The sequence below is a fragment of the Notolabrus celidotus genome, chromosome 3, assembly GCF_009762535.1.
Source record: "Notolabrus celidotus isolate fNotCel1 chromosome 3, fNotCel1.pri, whole genome shotgun sequence".
Lineage (NCBI taxonomy): Eukaryota > Metazoa > Chordata > Actinopteri > Labriformes > Labridae > Notolabrus > Notolabrus celidotus.
In genome coordinates, this window is record NC_048274.1 from 31,473,319 (window position 1) to 31,495,979 (window position 22,661).

The 22,661-nt window shown below is 42.2% G+C and overlaps 1 protein-coding gene across 1 annotated transcript in view; it reads right to left on the reverse strand.

Moving 5' to 3' along the window:
• Nucleotides 1-22,661, reverse strand: part of LOC117810282 (zinc finger protein 609-like) — a 102,318-nt gene that overhangs the window by 16,871 nt on the left and 62,786 nt on the right. Inside the window, exon 3 of the mRNA XM_034680033.1 lies at nt 14,305-14,530. Within this exon, the coding sequence (XP_034535924.1) occupies nt 14,305-14,530 (226 nt within the window). The remainder of the gene's footprint in view (nt 1-14,304; nt 14,531-22,661) is intronic.

Consider the following 22,661-nt stretch of genomic DNA (forward strand, 5'->3'; position numbering starts at 1 on the left):
ACTCTGAATACAAAATTGATTGAATGTCTAGGAGTACTTAATGTGCTACCAAGTGCAAAAGTTGAATGAAAACCTCAATTATTAAGCACTCTATAACATTTCATTACTGCATGAGGCTAAAACATACTGGAGGCTCTTACACACTGAAAGGGCAGCCATAGGAAATGTCACACAGCCATAGAAAAATGTGTTTAACATAACCACAGCTAATAGACTACACCAACAAATATGCTACAGAAACCCCGGTGAAACTTATTACAGGCCAACAGCTCAATTTTCACTTCATCAGTTTCTTTGCCTGAAGCGCAGACTTTGCCATGCCTTTTTGCAGACTTTATGCTGGTCTCGATTTTTTTTCCCTCCCAAGAGTGGAGTCCTTCTGGCCCCCCTCCCACATCGAAGCCAAAGAAACTCTGTAATCCTGTCAAGAGTGGTCCTTGGCTTATGGGTCACCTCAGATCTCTGCCTCTGCAATACTTTCCATGAATGCTAATAAAGAAGTTCTTTGGATGCTATGTGGGACATCTCAAGGACATGCAGAGGAATTTGGATGCATCTTATCTCAAAAGGGAATGGCGCTAAAAAAAAAAAAAAACACCAGACGTGGATACTAACTCAGAATGTTGAAGCGCTTCATGTTTAATTAATTTGTTGGAAAAAGGCAAGAAAAACTCATGCTGTTAAAAGGCTTTCAGTGTGTGTGTGTGTGTGTGTGTGTGTGTGTGTGTGTGTGTGTGTGTGTGTGTGTGTGTGTGTGTGCGTGTGTGCGTGTGTGCGTGAGTGTGTGTGAGTGTGTGTGAGTGTGTGTGCTGCACAGGAACAGAAAATGACACAACGAGTTATCTCAGGCGGTGAAAAGAGTTTTCATTGCATCAGAGTTCAGCCATTTAGATTCCAAGCCCCACAGTTTAAGTAGTATGAGCCTGAACTTGTAGAAATAATGACAGATTTTTGGAAATCATTTGACATCTTCATTGCTACGCTGTCATTTCTGCCTTTTTTCTTCAGTAAATTGTTCTGATAATTTTTTGGAGATAAGAATTGTTTCTGAGCGAGGGGAGGCAGAGTGCAACAATCTGTCTCACCCCGTTGCATACAAAGTAGATTTACTTCATATCAAAAATCAAGCTTGACAGAATGAAAGCCGAGCGCCCAAAAACAACTGCTTCATTGTTTTCTTGATACTGGTTTAATATTCAATGTATTGACATGCTGACTGCACACGAGGCAGTTAGTGCGAAAAATACTTGCAAACACGGAGCACGGTACCGCTTTTAAAACATATTTCTCAACCTGACAACTCGCACCTTGAATTTGTCTTCCAGCATTTACATTTGACATAACTGATAATACATTGTTTTGACTGGAGTAGCACTGATAAGGCCTTCCTAATGGCAGTGTTGTGCATGAACAGGCTATAACGCGCTGATTTTAGTGTGGTCCTGCACACTGAATGAAAGCTCACATTCTGGGAGGATCCGAGAGTTGCTGAGAGTTACCTAGCACTGTGTTTTACTGCAATTGTAATCAGCTTTACGACACCTGGCAGGCATTCAGCATGGCTAATGCTGCTAGCTGCTCTTGTGAACATTTGAAGGAGTTTCTTGAACCAACCAGGACAGACTGAATGCATGTTTGGTTTAAAGAAGGGATGGGCAATGACTTTTGAATATTTGGTCACTTTGTACAAATCGAAGAGTTACTGCAAATATTTTCTCATTTTAAAAGTACAATACTTCATCTTTTCACCGGTGCCTGGTTGTAATACGGTATTCCCTCCAGACGGTGGCTACAGAGCGTCTTAAAGCCGTTTGCTAACCACATTAAGTAACAGAAGGAGAAGAATGCTAACCAAATTAAATAGCAAAAGAAGAAGAAGAAGACATTCACTACAGTCGCAGATTTTCTCAGTTTTTGAATCTCATACTACTACATACGTATTTCCAGAGACTGAGCATGGCTGTAAAATGTAAACACACGCCACGCCGCGTCACAGAAACACCGAAACAAAGATCGAGACAGACGCCGTCAGTGCCCGCTACTAGCAGCACCTCGTCCTGCAGGGGGATTATTCGTATAATCGTCAAATAGATGCCAATGATTATCGAATAGTATATTGGTTTGAAATACCCATCCCTAGCTTGAAGCAGCTGCCACTGAGGTTCGATTCACGCTCATCTCACTGATAATATCTTTACACATGTTGAGTCCGTACATTCAGCACAAACTAAACACTGATTATTAGCGAAACAATTTGAACCAAACTAACAAAACACTCCAACGCTGACACTGTCAGAAAGCTTTTTGCTCCCATTCACAGCTGAACACCATCCCCTGGAGCTTTGACTTTATGCACACCACAAGCCAAGACTTCCCCTGGTATTAAGCGCAAGAATTACCCACAAAATCATTACAGAGTTGTGTCTCTGCAGGGACCAAATAACAATGAATTAAACAAACATTTCGGCTCCAACAGGGGTTTCTGACTTCATAAAATAGCACAGCATTATCAGAAAAGTATTCTCAGAGGCCTGCTAAGAAGACTGGCTGAAATCAATGTGCATTTATCTGAACCAGGCCAACATAATATGAGAAAAAGATCCAATATATAATACAATATAAGTACATGTTCAATATTGAGATAGCATTATGACATGCATGTGATGTGAAAATAAATATTAAGTAGGCATATTAGCAACAACTCAAAGCTCCTAGCTTTATTTGCAGTTCTTTATGTTTTAAACATCACCTGTGTGCAATATAACGCTCCTGAATTCTTAACAAAGCCAAAATCAGAGGGTTGTTATAACCAGCAAATTGGCACCAATTAAATCGGAGTGGGGCTGATAGATGTAATAGAATGTTTTTCTTATCTATTTGAATAAATTCAGACTTCTGTTCATATTGTAAAAACAATAAAATCCTGATTATTTGTGAAGCCATAATCTGAACACTTTCATCCCAGGAATAATGTCCAAGCTGCCTGGACAAAGGTTTCAACACCAAGGCTGTGTAAACACGGACAGGCCTTGACAAAACAACCCAAACAAATGTCCCAGTAGGAGAAAACAAACTGAGCCGACTTTCCATGCATGATCGTTTGTTTACACACGGGGAGTTACATATCAGTGTTTGCATGAGCCATGATCTCCCTCTTTACTCTCTACATTTGTTTCTTGGGAAGAAACAGAGTGATTTGGAACAAACCCCCGGCTCCCATCCCCCCCTGTCCTTCCCCTTTGTGCAGGCCTTATTAGGGTCACTCATGACAGCTGAGTGAAGCCCACATTACTGAGAGGAATTGGCCTGTAATTTTACCACTCATTTCCTTTTCAATGCTGTCGAAACAACAAATGGCAGGCCTCCTTATGCACCCAACTCCGCCACGTACTTGTATAGGATTACTTGAACAAGAGGGTAATGCATGGGGACAAATTAAGTCAGGAGGAGGTTGTCTGCTGCATGGGTGACTGCCCCCTTGGCCCCTAAAACTCCCCCCCTCCTCCTCCCTCCTTAACACATTTCATTAGGTTGCACCAGGGCCAAAATATATCAGGTCCTCTAATGCTGCTGCTGCTGCTGCTGGTGGGGGCCACGGGTTCACAGGTTGACCTCTGCTCCGCTTCAACTCAAGAGGAATTCAGCGGGGTTAATGGCATTTTCACTGACTGACCTTGTCAAAACGCTTTTGTTGTGTTTGAAAATAGGAGATCACTTGTGTGGAATGAGTGGGTGTGACATTAGTTAACTGTTCTCACAAATATCAAATTAAAGTTTCCACATTTGTTTCAAATATGTCAAAAAGACTTTTGTGAACCATAACTGCATCTCCCATTGCACTAACTCAGATACTACAGTAATTACTGACAGATTTAACAACTCCATTTCAACTCTGCCAGCAAAAAGAGCTCTTTTCTCATCCAGTTTGTGTGCACTGAAAACACCTCTCATCAAGGTTGCATGTAGACGAGAAAGTGAGAACAATGAGAAAAATAGTGTCAGTATTCATTACGTGGAGAAGATAAAAGATAGCCGGGTGCTGCCAGGAGCAATAACTGTAACGTTGATAAATGAAGCGTTTGAGCATTCAAGTGTCTGAGCATGTTTCCAGCAGTCCATTTTAAGAGTGTTTCTGCACTCACGGTGCATGAAATGAAGCTGAGCTTGTCCGGGTCTGTCAGTGTCAGAATACAAAGTCCTGAGATCGACCTTATCTTGAAATCCAGAGCAGGCAAGAATTTTAGGACGGATTGGATGAGTCACTTACAGCACTGGAGATGCTGGGTATGCAGTGGAATGTAGAACTTGTAGTTTTTTTAAATGTGGTAATTTAACAGCTCTGGTTTAAGATACATTTAGGAGCTAATATACATGATCAATTGACTAATGGATCTGCAACCATTTAGATTTAGTTTGAGGTAAAAATGCAGAGAATAATGCCTTTGGTAGTTTTTCAAATGATGCCAACACATACTGTGACCTCTGGCTAAAAGTTAGCTTTGTAGTTTTTTCAGTTTAGTTGCTTTGTTTACTCAAACAGCTCTCTCTGTCTTTCCTTTTCCTCTATGTTGATAAACCACCTTGCTGTCTCAATCTCTCTCCCTTTACTTTCTCATAGCAGCTTCTGGTTGAAAATTTGACTGTAGGTTAGGTTTTTCATAAAAACAATTTAGGGCTGGTATTATTAAATTATTAGCATAATGTATGAATAATAATTAACATCAACATGCCTGTGCTGGTTTGTTACGCATCGCTCTGGTTGAGTGGTTATATGCCAGTTTAACCAGTCACAGCCTGCATACAACTTCATCTCCATTTTTAGATCAAAATACTCCCAAATCAAAATACTGCTTGTTTACATCCTGGAAGCTGAACATTACAGCATTCTGACAGTAGCCATTAACCGGAGCTACAGCTCTAGTGGTGGGTGGCTGCTCTGCCGCTGAGACAAAACATAGGATCAACACTTATATTGTGGTCTTGTTTAACCAACAACCCTGGAGCAGACCAGTGAGGGTGAAAACATTCAAATGTTTAGTCAACTCAACACTCACATATCTATTCATAACAAGATGTTTTCACATGATTCAACAAACAAACTTATCATGTTATAACAAGAAACTTTCATTCTTCTATTACTATGCTTTTTAAAGTTGTTATACTATATTCTTACCAGGATTACTTTTATTAGTGAAACTCGTGTTCAAATAGAGAATGTGAAGTCATATTGTTGTGAACTCTTCAGACTTATCTTTACTTTGCTGAAAGGTACTTTCTGACAGGACGAACTATCTTACTGATCTGACAGTTTAGAGACATGTTTGTGTCTTTTGAAATTCAGATTCTTTTTTACTCTCTATTTTCTTAACAGTGTGAGTCAAAATCTAGTTTATATTCCGCTTTCTTTCTTCTTTGTAATTGCAGTCACGAATCTGGTGTTTTCAGTTTCACAATTTCCTCCAGGAAAGACTTCAAAGAACAACTCTTTAACCTATAATGGGAGTGTGTTCAGCTGCTGGATGGCTGTGTACCTACACACATAGTGAGGGCAGAAATTGAGAAATAACTCGAGCTGTTTTTACTATTTTATGACAAATGTGAAAGCTGCAGTCCTACTACACCGTGCAGCCCTTTAAAATGGGAACTTGTTCAAAATTTGCAATGAAATAAAGTACAGATAAACCGAAAAGAAAGGAATCCAAGTCTCAGTACCAAAACTGGTCACCACTGGTTGTGGCAGATGGTATTATTTTAAATTTCAGAGCCTTTGAAGGAGCTCTATCTGAAAAGTTCAGGCTGCATTCCAGTTCAGAAGAGGTAAAAGTGCAAAGTCACTCTCTCTGACAAGAATAACAGCCTGTGAGAAGGTCAATTCTCTCATAGCACTGAGAGGCAGAGGAAGGGCGCATTAGTATGCTCTCCACACAGTCACAACATTATCAGCCGCATGCAGCAGTTTCTCCCTTCACAAAAAATAAAACATCTCTGTACATGTTTACTCTTACGGTGATAGAAGATCAAAAAACATGTGGAACAAATGTAACAGCCAGAAAATAAATATTTGACATCTCTACCGACTTTGCGTGCATCTATTGCTGGAAATAATTTGTATTCAGGCAACAAGCGGTGTACTTAAATGTCATCTGGGTAAATCCACAATCTCTTTGTAAAAACAACCCCTCTAGTGTTTTTCCTGAGAGGAGATGGAGCTGAGATTAAGACACAGGTCTGCCAAAGACGCATTACTCAAGCTCTCGTTGACGTGTATATAGCAAACATGATATCTTATGACAGCCACTGGCAAAGCCTACAATTCCTCTGGGCAGGAGATTTACGTTTCATGACCATTTAAGTGCTTGCAGTTGACTGCCAAAATGAATAAGAACCGAGCCTCCCCTAAGAGATTTGGGTTAAGTCAGGCGCCATTTTGGTCACACCACCCTTAGACATAATTTGTAACTAACAAGACAAGCATCCTCCCTCCAAGAATGAAGAGTTATCTATATCCTTAGTTCATTGCAGAGTATCAGTTTAACCACATATTAAGGATTTAGCCAAATTCCTTACATGGGAGTGTTCATTTTTGTGCCTGGAAATTGCTCACTTCCACTCTTGCATAGTAAACACTGATGAGGGGAAAGACCGTCTCCTAGGTTAGGAAGCACAGCCGCACTCTTAAAGTCACCTTTTCATTTGTCAGGGGAAAAAAGGTTTAAGAAGTTTAGATTGTTTGGCTGGTTGCAGACTAAAGTTTAACTTAAAGGAACTCACAAAACATCAGTACAGGTTGACCTGTGGACGAGGAGAGTTAGCTGTGTAGTGGCTGTGACGGAGGGCAGAGCAGGGAGACACACAGTAGCAGGAAGAAGCGTGACTAGCAGTGAATTAATAATTTTTAGAGCATAACTGTTGTGAAACATAATTCCAAATGTTTCAGTTTAGTGGCTTCATTTACTTTAACAGCTCTCTCTCTCTGTCTTTCCTTTACATCTATGTTGATTGACCACCTTGCTGCCTCACTCTCTCTTCCTTTACTTGCTCACGGCAGGCTCTAGTTGAAAACATGACTGTAGGTTAGGTTTTTCATAAGCTTTGGTACTCTTTAATATTACTGATGATAAAAACAACAGGTGTATTGTTTTAAAGCGTGTAGTAAAGTATCAAAGTATGAACATTTTGACAACCTTACAGTGCAAAGGACTAAAACTGATAGGAGATTAATCATTACAGCGTTGGCTGTTTGCATGTATGCGGGGAGTGTACTTGGTGCGTGTGGTTGTATATTTATATTTCAATGGCTCATTTTCATGGCTTGTTATTAACCTGTACTGCAGCCAAGTGCTACCAATGTAACTTTATTTTTTAGACTTGGGACCATAGACTGTATAAATAATGGACGTAGTATCCGTGACGTCACCCATCTGTTTCTGAAGCGCTGTTTTGAGGCGAATCGGCGGCGGAAGCCACATTGGAAATGCAGAACTCAACATCACTGCTGACGAGCGATTAAAACTCGTCTAAAAACCCATTTTTATTCTTTGGCTTTCAACCCTGCATGAGACTCTGCTCCTGGTTAAGTATTTTATGGTTTGTTTTATTTATTCTTTCTATTGTTTTTATTGTTTTATTATCCTGTGTTTTAATTGTTTTATGCCTGCGTTGTTTGTCTATTTATGTACAGCACTATGTTTCAGCTGTGGTCGTTTTTAAAGTGCTTTATAAATGAAGTTGAGTTGAGTTGAGTTGAGTTGAGTTGAGTTGAGTTGAGTTGAGTTGAGTTGAGTTGAGTTGAGTTGAGTTGAGTTGAGTTGAGTTGAGTTGTGGCGGGCTCTGAGCCTCCTAGCCAACAGCTACAGTGTTCCTGCCTGTCAATCAAGTCAGCTGTGCCTCTCATTATGGAAGACTCGTAATCTAAATATATTTGAAATTGCCGCGAGTACAGTGTGTGGCGATTGAGAAATGAGCTATCCAGAATACACTCGTCTTTTGTACCAGGCTGTAAACATGTTTATTTCTGCTGTAAAGATCGGCTTTTTTGAATTGGTGTGTATGTGGTTTCCGTTACTTCCGGAGCCAGCCTCAAGCGGATCCTCAATGAACTGCAGTTTTTAGCACTTCCGCATTGGCCTCATATTGTTAGACCGGAGGTTGCCGCTTGCCTGGTACTCAAACCAATGTCCAACCCTCCAAAAATGTATGTTCATATCTTTGGCGTGATATAACTATGCAAATGTTGACAAACAAAACAACTACCAGTTGACTGAGGAAGTCTTTAGTAGGAGCAACCTTAACAAAAAGTAAATATGGCAAAGGACCTTTCATATGAATATGTACAATGAGTAGGCAAGAGAGAGAAAGAGGCTCATCACATCTATTGCTCTTTTTCTTTTCAGCTTCCGTCCTCTGCTGTTAACAGAGGTAGGTCCTCTGTGATTGATCCATCTTCTTGCTGCTCATTGGCCTGGCAGAGGGCTACAGGCCTCCTGAGAACACTCACTCTTATTTCAAGGACAGTTTCTATAGCGAGTTCACAGAGAGCAGCCGGCACTCACCTTTGTAAAAACATTTCAATGAGGCCACTGACAGGTGGTCTTCAAAAGAGCAAGGAAGCATAGCTAGCGAGTGAGCCACAGAGCCGAGTGCTCCTTTCATACAATATTCCCCTTCACAACTCGCTGACAGGGTTTGAGAAATAGAGCAAAAAGAGGAAGACGTCTTGTCTCATATGTTTACACAGGAATATCCATTTCACACTGACTTCTCTTCAAGCTGATTTTTTACTGCTGTTGTAAAGCCAATGATCGCAGTGTTACAATGATGTAATGTGTGCTGCATAAATAATCCATGAGACAAACATTTTATCACAAACAGCCTGTATTATTCATCTATTAGGGAGCTTAAGAAGCTAAGGTCTTGCTTGGGGAATAGCCTGCTGTGTACTGGAGGGTCGGTGTGCTGTGTGTGTGTTGGGCCAGAGGGGGAGGGGTGTGTGCGTGCACTGGCATGGAGCTGCAGTGTTTGGCCAAAGGGGCCCCCTCTGTGTTCCCTCTCTACCCCGGAGCAGGAGCCAAGGCGTTCTGGGCTGTGTTTCAAGAGCAATAAACTTCTCCAGCATTTTAGAGATGACATTTGGAGGTATCAGCATGCTAAGCCTGGGAGGGGTTGGCCCATTGCTCCGCCGACACGACCCTGAGAGCTGCCACTGCCTCATCTACGCTGAGGGGATCTGTGTCAGAGCCGGGCCTTAAAATACCACCGCCCTGCCCCCCCTCCCTTCCTGCTGTCTTCACTTCAGTCGCCCCTAGACTGACTGACAAAAGAGAACTTTCCCTTGCCTCATATTGGCCATTTATTTCTCAAACAACAGACCAAAGTCATAAAATTATATGTTTTATGGGTTATTTTGTACTCTAATCCATGTATGAATTCAAACTGCCATTTTAACCCAGATAAGAACTCTACAACAGAGTCTTCAGTGTCTACATTGCATTGAAAATAATGGGATTTCTTCTTTTCAAAAACTAATCAAACAAACAAACAAACAAACAAACAGTGAGACCATATTGAGGACAGAGGCCTTTATTTTGAGACTGGCTATTTTATCTCGTATCTTGGATTGTGCAGCTATGGCTCAGTGGTGCAGTGGGTCATCCCTCAACCAAAGGGGTTGGCAGTTTGATCCCAGCTCCAGCAGTCACATGCTGAAGTGTCTTTCGGCATGGCACTGAACCCCAAACTGCTTGCCGTTGCAAAGTCAGTGCTGTGTGATGGTGTCTAAATGGAATTAGTTGGTACTGGTGGTCACTGAGTACAGCATCCTGTGCCATTAGTGGATGAGAGCAGTGTAAAGGTGCTGTGAGAGGCTGGAAAGTCTAAGACTGTAACACAGAAAACTGGCTGCAATATGTTATCAGCCTGTTGTACACACAACAACCGGCAACCTCTGGTCTCAAACGATGAAGCCCATGCGGAAGTGTTATAAACTGCAATTCATCAAGAATCCACTTGAGGCTGGCTGCAGAAACACCGGAAACCACATAGACGTGACTGGGAAAAAGATGATCTTAGCAGCATTAATAAAAATGTTTACAGCCTGGTTCAAAAAACAGCTTGGCTCTACGAAGCTAATCGCTCTATCGCACACACTGTGTGCGGGGTGAATTTTTTACCAACGCGACGGTTCAGAAGATATTAAGATTACAGGTTTTGCCCAAATAAGGACATGACTGACTTGACTCCCGGTCAGGAACACATAGCTGTTGGCTAGGAGGCTCAAACTCCGCCTCTTTACGTCACACTATGCCTGGTTGAGTTCCGCATTTCCATTATGGCTGCCGCCGCTGATTGGCTTCAAAACAGCTCTCAGGAACAGATGGGTGACGTCATGGATACTACGTCCATATTCTATACAGTCTATGGTTGTACATCATTTTATCAACACCATGAAAATGACAGAGACAGAAATCTTATCTTTCTGCGCTCAAAGTGTGATTCTCTCTAGCTATTATACTTTTGAGTATAGATAGCTTTATAAAGAAAATTCTAAACTACTTACATAGTCAAGGGTTAAGTCTTGACACTGTCGAGAGGCCTTTGAACAGGCCATTGTGCTCGACTTAAATTACAAAGGATAAAAAATTCATCCAGCCTCATCAGATAAGATTCTTGTCAGTGCTGACCAAAGGTTCAGCTTCTGTGATCGCAGTTTGTTTGTTGTCGTCTGCTTCCTCCTCATCTGTTTCTTTCCGTGGCACTCGGTGAGTCGTCTGAGGCTGAGACAATTACTGAGAGCCTGTTGTTCATTTACTCCCACAAGGCCGAAAGGCGGAGGTGATGAAGCAGCTGTTGGTTGGCATGCTAAATGAAACGAGCGCACACACGGTGCATGCCTAAACAGCTCTGTATGAGACTTGTCATGCAGAGAACTGGGGGGGCTGCTCAACTTCACTGCTAATCAGGATGCCTCTGCAATGTCTTGGGGGCCTCTGTTTGTTGCTCTTCTCTGGTGCTCTGCCTGGTTTTACTTGATTTCCTCATTTGGTTCTCATTTGCTCGGTTGCCCCCACAATGAGAGAAGCCGGCTTTCATGGGTCTCTCAGGGAAAAAACAGCAGAATGGCAGTGCAGTTTGGAGTAAGCAGCATCTGGGTCTCTTTCATTTTAAAACTAGCCGGTGGGTTGTTATGGGCTCGTATCGTTAAAATGATGTAGGAGGAATACACATCTTTGTGTTGCTTAATGTTGTGTGCAAAGTGTAATACAATGGAGGCTATTGAGAGAGGCCTCCTTAGAAACTCAGTAAGGACTCAATCTCAGCTTAAACTGACAATCATTGAGATACCTGGCACGGACTGAAACAGCTCACATCTCAGCCCTTAAACAAAAGATGATTTTGTCAGCAATGGAAAAACTATAGTGTTGGATAACTCAAGGCTTCTTCATAGTAGTGGTTATCAAATTCATCTCTCCATCCTTCATCACATATTTCTACCTCAACGGTCTGCCTGACAGAGGTTTTGTCTGAGATAAGAAAAACAGGCTTCAAAGCGAGCGGAGGGGGGTGTTTTCTGTCCTCACAGCTCTGATGGCCATAACAACCTGTGCGCTACACCTGCATGTCCCCCCCTTCCTCGACATACCTATTTCAAAACCACTCAGATCCTCCCAGCAGCCCTCTCCCTACTACGCCAGATAGAGTAGAATCAGAAGAAAACACGGCTCCATCAGGCCAGACCACCACCTTTTCTGCCAAAATAGCAGCTTTGAGAGAGAGGAAGAGTGCAGGCAAAGGACAGACTTGGACGGGGAAAGGGAAAGGGGGCAAGGCGAGGGGGAGGGTCAATCGCTCTGTGGGAGGCAGAGAATGAGGGAGCACAAACATAGTACTGGTGTTGGCTCTGAGCCATGTTTGTGTCACTAACAGAAGTAGCCTTGTCTTCGCCCCCCTCCCCCCTCGGCCCAAAAGCCCCCTGCCTTGCACTCGCTCTCCCCTGGTTTGCTTGGAAACAGAGTCAAGGGGCGACCGGCTGGATGCTTGGAAACAGAAAAGAGTTGCGATAGAGAGGAGGACGGGGTGAATCAGACGAAGCCCAAGGCTGGAGCAAAAATCAAAAAAGGTGGAGGAGGAGGAGGAGGAGGGGGGCACTCAATAGCTGGGACGTTGCTTTGGGAATGTTGATGAGGCAGGGACCTTTTTTTCTGTTCGGTTCCTCTGAGTGAAACCAACAAGCAGCACTGTGGCTGTGTGGGCGATTTGTACTCAGCATGCCCGCAGAGCAAGTGAGCGCGAGCTGCTTTGAAGATTAGGTGTTTGCAGTATTTCACATGCACGACAGAAAAAAAAGAGGGCAGTTTTTCAGACCCAGCAGAACCCAACAGTGCCAGTGATACATCTTAAAATTAAATGAGCTGAATGCGGTTTCCATCAAAGACTCGAAAACTGTGAGCGTCTAAGATTTCACTCGGACTGCAGTGCAGGAGAGGAGCCAACTCTATTCCCAACTGGCATGCTTGCAAAAAAGTGCTTTGTGTTTTGAGGCATGTTGTTTTGGAGCAGATATCTCTGTGCAAGAAACTCCCGTCTACACTCTCACAAGCAAAAAACTAAATCAAGGCCACCTAAGAACTGCCTGCCAAATACTATTCTTGTTGGCAGTATTATGCTGCAAGTGGACTGATAAAGTAAGAATTAGTACCAACACCAGCTCCTGTGGCAGTCAGGGCAAATCTAATTACATTTTAGCAACCACAACATGTATGGTAATAACAGCAAAAGGTCATTATTTAAATAGCAGGAGCTTCACTGAAGCCTGGACAAACAAGCTCCTCTTGGATGTTTTAATGTATCCACACAGGATATGTTAATAAAGCAGAGAATAAACCGCTCCGTATATTTGAAGCATATCATCTCTTATGCCAAACCCAAGGACTCAAGGGACAAAATAGTACGAGTGGGTGAGGAGAATTGCAATTCTTGACATGTATGATTCTGTATTCATAAGATTAAATGGTTTCCATTCAGTTTTTACTAAAGTCAAGGTTTCCACTCCTTCATGGAACTAAATACAGAACTGTAAACATTTACCAAGTGGAGCAACAAACTCTGGTACCTTCAAACCAATGCACAGTGCACTTCTGTCCCAAACTTCACTCCTACACTACAGGTAAAGACAAATGATGCTGCCTATAGTTGCTTAATATAAAGTGTATTCCTCTCTCCTCAGGAGGTAATATGAGTGCAGAAAAGCACTCTCAATACCTGAGAGTCTTACCTACTACATGAAAAGTTGGGGAACTATTTGCATTGTGAAGAGTGTAAATGAAAGCTGCTGCCAGTTTTTCTCATTTCGATTTTAAAATCAGTTTCTACCACAGAGCCAAAGTTTACAACAACGATGAAGTCAAGAGGATGATCAGCACATACTGGCAGCTCAATGTTATCAGCTTATTATTTCACCCTCTGTGAAGTGGAGGTGTAGATTCAACATGCTGTTAGTCATCTGTGTGGTCAGACAGCAGTCACCAACACCACACATCTTCATGTTGGTGTGTCAGACTGCACTCATATGGAACCAAAGTGAGTGGTTGTAGATAAAACGTTAAGGAGTTATGTGAAGAGTCTATCTTAAATTCAATGGATCAAATTGGTTAAGAATCAAAGCAATGCTGCTTCTTAAAAGGGACAGTGTTCTTTTTTTACATGTCAATAATAAGTGTATAAGCCACAGGGGATCTCAGTAAGCTTAGCCTTTTTGTTGAGAAACCGGATAAGGGTCATTTTTGTATTTCTGTCTCTTTCAAAGCCTGCAGACCAGATTATCAGATGATCAGCTCAATGCAGACGGAGGAACACGAATGTGTTGCGTCCACAAATAGTGCAAAAACAAAGTGTCAGATTCTGACAGCAAAGTAAAGCACTGCAAACTTTAAAAAACAGCTTACATTTACACAAACATTAGTGTTTGAGTTGAAGTTACTTACTTCATTTAAATTAGCTATATTACATGATAGAGCTGACCCTGTCTGAAGAAGTTGATAGCCTAGCTTCCGGTCTGGTTCTTCAGGTGGTCTCTCAACAAAGGGCCCAAGCTGACCAGGATCCCCTGTGGCTTATACACCCAGTGTTGACAAGTACCTCGTACAACCCCCCCTTCAAAAAACGAACTATCCTTTAATGCTTCGACGCAGGGTCTACCCATCATTGTTAAGCAGAACTACCAAGCAATTGTCCAACCACGCATAGGGGACGATCGTGAGACACAGTCATGATATCCCAGAAACTCATACAACAAACTGCTTTCCTTACCGTCTTCAGTTTCCTGCCACACAATGCCTTCCAGATTGACACTGGTGCCGGGCTCGCAGGGTCCCAAACACTCAGGTTCAGTAGCCAGGGCCACATCAGATGTGTTCACCGCCACTGAGCGTGTGCGCACCATTATCTGCTCACACGGCGAGGAAATCTCACTGTTGCCCACTGTGGCCAGGAGGTGGAGAGGGGGAGGGGCTGGCGTGGAGACAGGAGACTCCATCTGTGGAGAAAGAGGAGAGAAACACATGAGACACTTCGGAAACATTGAACTAACACAGAGAGGGTAGATGTGAAGATGCAGCCGAGGGATCACCATAAAGGGAGTAAACAAAGTGCTGAGCACAGGGAAGTCATCCTGATGTATGAGTGCACTTTCATAACTATCCTAATCAGTAAAGTAGTGATGCAGCACTTAATGCTGTAATAAACTGTGTCTTTCCTCAACCTTAGAGGTGATTAGCAGGGAGAAACTGCAGGGAGGGACATGTGAACTGCCTTTGTGGAAGGACAGAATTAGTAATGCAGGGTTGGTCAAACATCCCTCCCCCAGCTTCCCTCCAGAGCAAGATCCGTGACACCAAATCATCTCACAGGCTGATCGCTCATTAATTCCCTCAATTAAAGAGCTAGTTGTGGTATGGGAGCGAGCTGCTGAGGGTCAGTAATTGATTCCACCTGTTCTGATACACTGTGACAGCAATGAAGAGGCAGTCGGCCTACATGGAAAATGAAAAGAGCGAGGAGGGAGGCAGACGAGGAGAGAGCAACTGAGGAGAAGTATGTGATAGAGAACGGGTGGTAGAAAAGTGTGGAGGCGGAAAAAGAGGCCAAGAGAAGAAGACTGATGATGATTTAAGGGCCACAGTGACACCAGGCTTAGTGCTCTTCATTCAAGGCAGTCGACATTAAAGCGCTCCAAATCATTAGCGCTGAACTGCAGGAGGAATGCCGTGCAGCAGCCAACAGCACACAGTCATTAATTGGGAATAAAGCGCTCAGTGCTCGGGAATATGCTGCCAGTGCTGGCTCCAATTAGCCTGAGAAGACAATAACAATTGACACTTGGGATTATAAGCCTGTACACCCTGTAAAAATGTTTACTACATTAATACTCAAAACTGAGTATGATGGGTGAGATTTTTACTGTTCATTACAGTTAGACTCATTACAGTAAAATCTCAAACCTGGCCCACACTCAAAGACTGTTCAAAGAGTTTTTGATGACCATCTAACTTAATACTTCGTGTTTACTGCTGTTGGCATGGCTGCACTTGTGATCTAATACATTGGAAAATTTGCCATTTTGTGGAATTATCTTTGGACGCTTCATATCATCTATGATCTGTACAATTCCAAGAGCTCTTTTTAAGAGCCAAAAGCTTGTACATATATACCCCTTTACGACCGAGGCAGTTCCAGGGTCAGTTCGGAGCCGGTGTTCAATTGAGGACCGGTTTTTCACGTTTCGACTGTGAGCAAACCGGCTCCCGGCTGGGAAAACCGGTTCCAGAGTGGCTTCAACTCTTTGCTGGTCTAGAGCCACAAACCGCTTACGTCAGTGAGCGTGGGGCGGGGTTTCCGTGATCAAAAACATACGTGTTTCCGTCATGGTCCTGCAGTTAAAAAAATTAAAAAGACTAATGGAGTCAAAAGCAAAGCAGTCGTCGGCTGAGGAGACAAGCTGCTGTTTTCCGCCATCTTTGTTGTTGTGAGGGAAAGTTCGCACTAGTGCTGCTGGGAAAAGCGGTCATGTAAATCTGACGTCATAACATGCCTCTTCCACGGGCTCGAGAGGGCGTAAAAAAAACAAACAGGTGCCGGGTTGGTTCGAGAGTTCAAACAGCTCTGAACTAGCGCAAGCACCAGCCCGAAAATACAACCCGGTTCACGTTGGTCAAAAAGACATATTAGTCACACGAATAAGCAGACCAATAGAGATGCGGCGATGTGTCTGTGTTGGGCCGATATCAGCCTTGTTGACAGACAAAGTCAGATAATGTGACTTGCACAGATGTCAGTAGCTGATATGAATCTGTCTTTTACAGCATCTTTCATTTATCTTAATTGCATCAATTTAATGTTGGCAAGCTAGTACACTTAACTTATCATTCAGAGAAGAGGTTTTATTGTGCAGAAGAAGTCACCTGATGGACAATCTGATTTCTTTTCAGGGTGAAAAGTTAAACTGTCGTCAGCGTGGGAGTATGACACCGTCTTACAGAAAGATCGGAGACATGCAGTTTGTAAGACATGCACACCAGTGACATTTTAAGCACTTAAAAGGAGGGACTACAGCAAAACAAAATGTAGATAGACATTAAATCCTACCGCTCATTTCAAAAACAAACACGAAACATCAAGAAGGAGTGATGCAAAAATCTCAGAATCTTTAAAACTTTCATTTTGAATGTTAGCATCGATATGATCCCTGTTTTGCAAAATTGGTGCATCGCTAATCCCAAATATTACATCTGCAAAATACTTGCATCTTAGCATTGATACCATGCTAGCATTGGCCTTTAGCTCTAAGTACAGAATTGTGGAGACACTGCCATGTTACACCTCATTGCCAAACATACTCTCCTTAAGATTGATGTGAAATGACACTTTTACTGCAGAAAGACTCACAACATTAATAACCTACTACGATATTGACCCACTGAATAAACAAACTGTGGAAGATTAGCTTTACCTCAAGCACACCTGATTCATCTGTGTTCTGATAACACTCGAGGCAGGGTGAACAATGCTTTCAATGGATTTTTAATAAATGTTATTATTTAAGCTGAATGAAAAATGATGCGACTGATCATAACTCTAAAAACAAATTATTTGAAAGCAATACTGCAATGAATGTTTCTGTGTGAGATACTGCAGATCCCTGCATTAGAAATCAGACTCCTATCTGATGAACTGAGTGCTTCGAAAACCAAACATTAGTCTCTGATGAAATTTAATATTAGCTCAAGACTTGTCATCACCGAAGCTTCATATTTCTTGGTTTACTAAAATGAGCATAGATAGCCCATTTCTGCCGTTGCTCAGAGGAAGAGCATATTAATGTGTGCAGAGAGCAGCCCAGCATCGGGCCTAACGACATCCTAATCACTGTGTGTCAGTCACTGATGCATGACGTGACCAAGCTGCAGGCCGGCTGAGTGAATGAGACAGGACAGGTAATCACCCGAGCTGTCACCACACACTGTTCCTGGGCCTTATGGAGACACAGAGAGCCGCAGACAAGACCACACAACCACGCAACCCTCCATCAGAGTGACAGCACATGGCGAGAGGTGCAAACAGGTTCATTCAGAGCCCCCTCTAAATTGACTCGAACTCTCAAATCGTTTGTGTTGATATTTTAGAGATATCTGTGACAAGTTTAGGTTGAGATAATGATGGATGAAAAAAGAAAATATGCCCTTTGCCTGAGTGAAACTGTAAGGAGTGAGGAGAAGGCTCATATTATCAGATTTCCATTTATACAATTCCCTCCTTCTTTTGGCTCTCTGGTGGAGGGAGGTGCTTTCCTAATAAACCCAGGGACCCAGAAGTAAGTGTGTAAAGCCATGAGGTGTGATAACACTGTTTAATCTGAAATGAAGTTACGACTTGCACTATATTAGTTAATATTAAAGGTTGCATTTTTACTTTTAACACTCCTTTCTATAGGTGCACACACACACACACACACACACACACACACACACACACACACACACACACACACACACACACACACACACACACACACACACACACACACACACACACACACACACAAAGTTTATCTCTTATTATTGCATTTTACAGAATTCAAATTCCAACCATAGGCTGTATAAAATATGGACGTAGTATCCATGATGTCACACATCTGTTTCTGAAGCGCTGTTTCGAGGTCAATAGTCGGCGGCAGCCATATTACTGCTGTCGAGCGATTGTGAGGTAAAGAGGCGGGCTTCGAGCCTCCGAGCCAACAGCTACAGTGTTCCTGCCTGTCAATCAAGTCAGCTGTGCCTCTCATTGGAAAACTCAGAATCTAAATATCTTCGAAATTGTTGCGTCAGAAAAAAATTCACCCCCAGTAAAGTGGGTGCCGATCGAGAAATGAGCTATCCAGACTACACTCATTTTTTGTACCAGGCTGTTAACATGTTTATTTCTGCTGTAAAGATCGGCTTTTTTGAAATGGTGTGTATGTGGTTTCCGGTACTTCCGGAGCCAGCCTCAAGCAGATCCTCCATGAACTGCAGTTTTTAACACTTCCGCATTGGACTCATATTTTTAGACAGGAGATTGCCTCTTGGTTCCAACTAACTGACTGTCCACAGGTAAGAAAACACTCATGAAGCAAGCACAATTTATCTTACCCGGCTAAACACAGGATCACAGAATCTGTGGGTAAACAATGTTAAACTGGAGTGTAGCTACAGCTTGCAGATCTAGCACCACCAGACGTTCACATGCCTAAGTAAACTACACACACCCATCCCTAGGAAAAACAGTATAATAATCAAATTAAAGAAGCAGCAACTTGAGAATTTTGTCTCCAGAAATATAAATAAAAACGTGACTTATCGATCAAAATAGTCAAAATAAACCAAATTGCTTTTTTTTTTTTTGTTAATCCACCTGTTTTTCCTGCTCCATCGTCGCACCACTAAAGGTCTGATTTCCGGTCGTTCTTGAGTCAAAATCAATCTGTGACAGTTGGCTGATGAGTTATAAATCTCAGATTTAACTGAATCCACAACACTTTGGGGTGAAATGTCAAGGCAGAGTGAGGTTCAAGGATCCTCCTGGTTTCCAAGTATTGCAGTTTGTTTGAAAATCACTGACAGCTGGTGATTCCCAGAACAATCCCACTCTACATGTCTGAGGTCAATGATTTCTGAGTCAGATGCTGTTGATGAATTTGAAACTCTATTTAACTTTTTCCAGAATGACTTTAACCTCCCCTGACGTGCTTTGAGTTTAATTTTTACCTCTTAAATCCTGTTTCCAAGCAGGCAAAAAGGCAGGAGAATCATTTCATTTCGATTGTCATGAATGAATAGGACAGGCCATTCTGATTTCACTCCACAACAACGGAACAATCCAGTTCATAATAATAGGAAATAATTAGAACAGAACAGAAATGAGACCAGTGTACAATGTGCTGGAGCAGTGGGGATTTGTCTCCAACTTCCATCAATGGATGAGTGAACAAAAGGACTTTCACTGTGGGGCGGCAGAATGTAAACCCACACAGGGAAAAGCCTGAAGTCCCGTCCGGGGTTTTTGAAAACCACTGAACTATACAGCTTTTCACATCACACAAGGCTCTACCCGATGCTCAGCCGACGCCAAATACCATGATTTCTTCCCTCCTTCCAAGACTTTACAAACAGATTTTGAATTCCCCCCCTTAAACCACAATGCTCGAGTGTCACGCAAGCCTTCTCCTAACTGAAACCCCATGCCAGCTCCTTCAGAAAAAGCCACACTGGGGAGAACAATGTTTAAATGACTGACGAATATCCACACGAATCTCGATCTGGTGTTGAGCATGCCTCACTGTTCTGACAGAGGAGAAGCTCTGCTTGGATTTTCAGTGATCAGACAATAACTGACTGCGGGCAGACAGACACATGCTGCACTTTTTACTGGACACATTAACTTCAGCTTTAACTTGTTTATTAGAATTGGGATTAAGAAACCGAGCACTGAGCTTGGGTGAGGATTATGAAGGGATTACACTGCTGTGTCGCACTGAGACACCTGTCTTGGCTTTTCTCGAGTGGCTGGTGTGAGGCTGGAATATAACTGACCAGAGTACACCTTAAATCTTTTGATTCATATATACTTGAGTCAGCAGTTCATGTGCCTTAACTTGGATATGATTGATACTCAGATTCTATTCTTCTTGTTATAAAATCTGCTGAGGTAGAGACACAAGGAAAGAAATGTCTGAAAAATGACCGCTATGACTTGTTTTTCATTTGGTCCATTAGAGTCTGTTTGCAGTATTTTCCATGATCTTTGAATACAGCCTCATTAATCTACTAAGTAACAATAAAAACAAAGCATATCTCAACCCAGCAGACAGAAACCAAAACCTGATATTTTTCCAGATAGATAATAGTACTTGTAGGAATCCACTTAACAGTCATTGGGGATCTACGAAGCAAATAATTTACTTGTCTTTCAAACATACATTTATAATTTCAGCTGGTCGAATAGTGCAAAGGGGAAAAAAACACTCAAAATGCAGTCAAAATAACTGAGTTTCTATTTTAGAATCTGCGAGGAAACAATGTCTGCTTTGCAGAGTGTGACTAACATTAGCAGAGCTAGCACCACCAGTCTTCGGTCCACCATACAAGTAGCGTCCACATACCTGTGCTGGTTACGCATTGCTCCTATCGAGTGGTTGTCAGTTTAACAAACACAGCCTACATACGCCTTCATCTCTATTTTCTAGATCCAAATACTAACTGCCCAGCAGGGTGAGATAACATCTTCCATCTATGCTTGTTTACATCTGGGTAATAGAGCATTAAAGCGTTATGGCAGTAGCCATTAAACAGAGCTACAGACCCAGCTAATGGTCGGTGGCTGCACTACAGTTTAGACACAACACTGGACCAGAATGTCAGTCCTACAATATTAAAATAAAATATTTCAACATTATTTAACAGTCTAGTAAGACTGGTGTCGACTAGTAAGAGAGATGGTGTTTAATTGTTTGCCCAACTAAACACTTGTATCTGCAATGCTGAGAAAAGTAAATGCCCATGCTTTTTTTTACATATGAATGGAAAACAGATGTGTACATTTTAGCCATGGTTTATTAACCCTTTCATGAAACAATGCTGTTCAAGGACACAGAATCGTGACCAGCTTCGCGGCAGACATACACTTCCCTGATGTTCTACAAGCAGTTTCTCAGATGCAGAATTTGCTGTATTTCATCACCTTCTTCCTTTTTAAAGACACGATTGGTTGTTACACAGCTATTCAAACACCAATAACATTATGACAGATAACAACACCTCACAGATGTATGTGTTTATCTTTTAAACCAGAGTTGAGACCTGCATTTAACCCTAGTTTACAGCAGGGTCAGATAACACAGAGGGTCATTTGGACTGACCGCAGACGTGATTTTATCTTCACGGTCTTGGTAACTGGGATGTGAAACTGATCCTGAAAAGATCTCGATCTCTTCATATTAAAAAGAGCATGTCAATGTTTGAAGAACTTAGAGAGAAGCCACCACAGGAAGAAAGGTTTGTAAAGGGTTGGATAAGACTGAGCCAATAACACCATGAAATGTGAACAATTCCCAACAATAACAACATATGTATATAAAACCAGCTCTCACCTGTGAGCTACGATGAGGGCGGTGAAGTATGTTGTTAACTCAACCTGCCTGTTAGCATAATTCTGTTTTGTTTTTTTGAAGTGATAAAGAAGAAAATAGATCCTTGTCCTTGCACTGCATTAACAAGCAGTGTTTCTAGAAGCCTGTGTTATATTACTACAGCAGTGTCTCACTGTACGTCTCTAAAAATGTCTCTAAATCACAACCTGCAATGATTGGATGATCGTTTTACCAACAATGTTAGAAGCCTTCATCAAAAGTCTGATCCTATTCTTCACGTAAAAGTCTGTTATTGATCGTAATCGGCCCGTGTTGATTTTCCATCATTGATCCGTATGGATGCTCCAGCCTGATGAGGCATTTTCAACATCAAAAGAAAGAAAGCTTCTGTGTCTGAAAGAGAAAATGTAATTCCTCCTGACACATGGGGCCCATTATTACTAAGTAAAAAGCAATCTTTGCTGAAGTGCTATTAGTTGGCTGAGTTCAGTGTTCCTGACTCAATTATGTAATTCTTTCTGACACCGGGGGGCGAACCCTGTGAACATCTTTGGTGAGTTAGAGAGGTCGGAGGCCGGCGGAGATTACACTTCTCACTGGCTCTAGTCGGTGCCTCTTTCAGCACCACTGACACCCAGTTCACAGACCTATAAAAGGACCCAGACTCCTTTCATCTGCCTGATGAACAACCAATGTGGGACCTTGTAACCTGCACTACCAAGTGGAATCCAGATAATGAGTGCAGCAACATGTAAATGTAACTACTTCAGACAATTGTAACACCAATACTTCATGTCTGCCTGAAATCACATCACTGTGGATTCTAAAAGTTAACGTTTTTTTAACCAAAGACATCTAGGTATCATGGGTTCAAGCAAAAAAAGATGCACAAACTTCTCAAATATGACTTCCTCAAGTGTTGAAATCAGCCAGGAGGCAAAGAAACAGAGACAGAAAGTGACTGGATTGCCTTTAAAGTCATCAA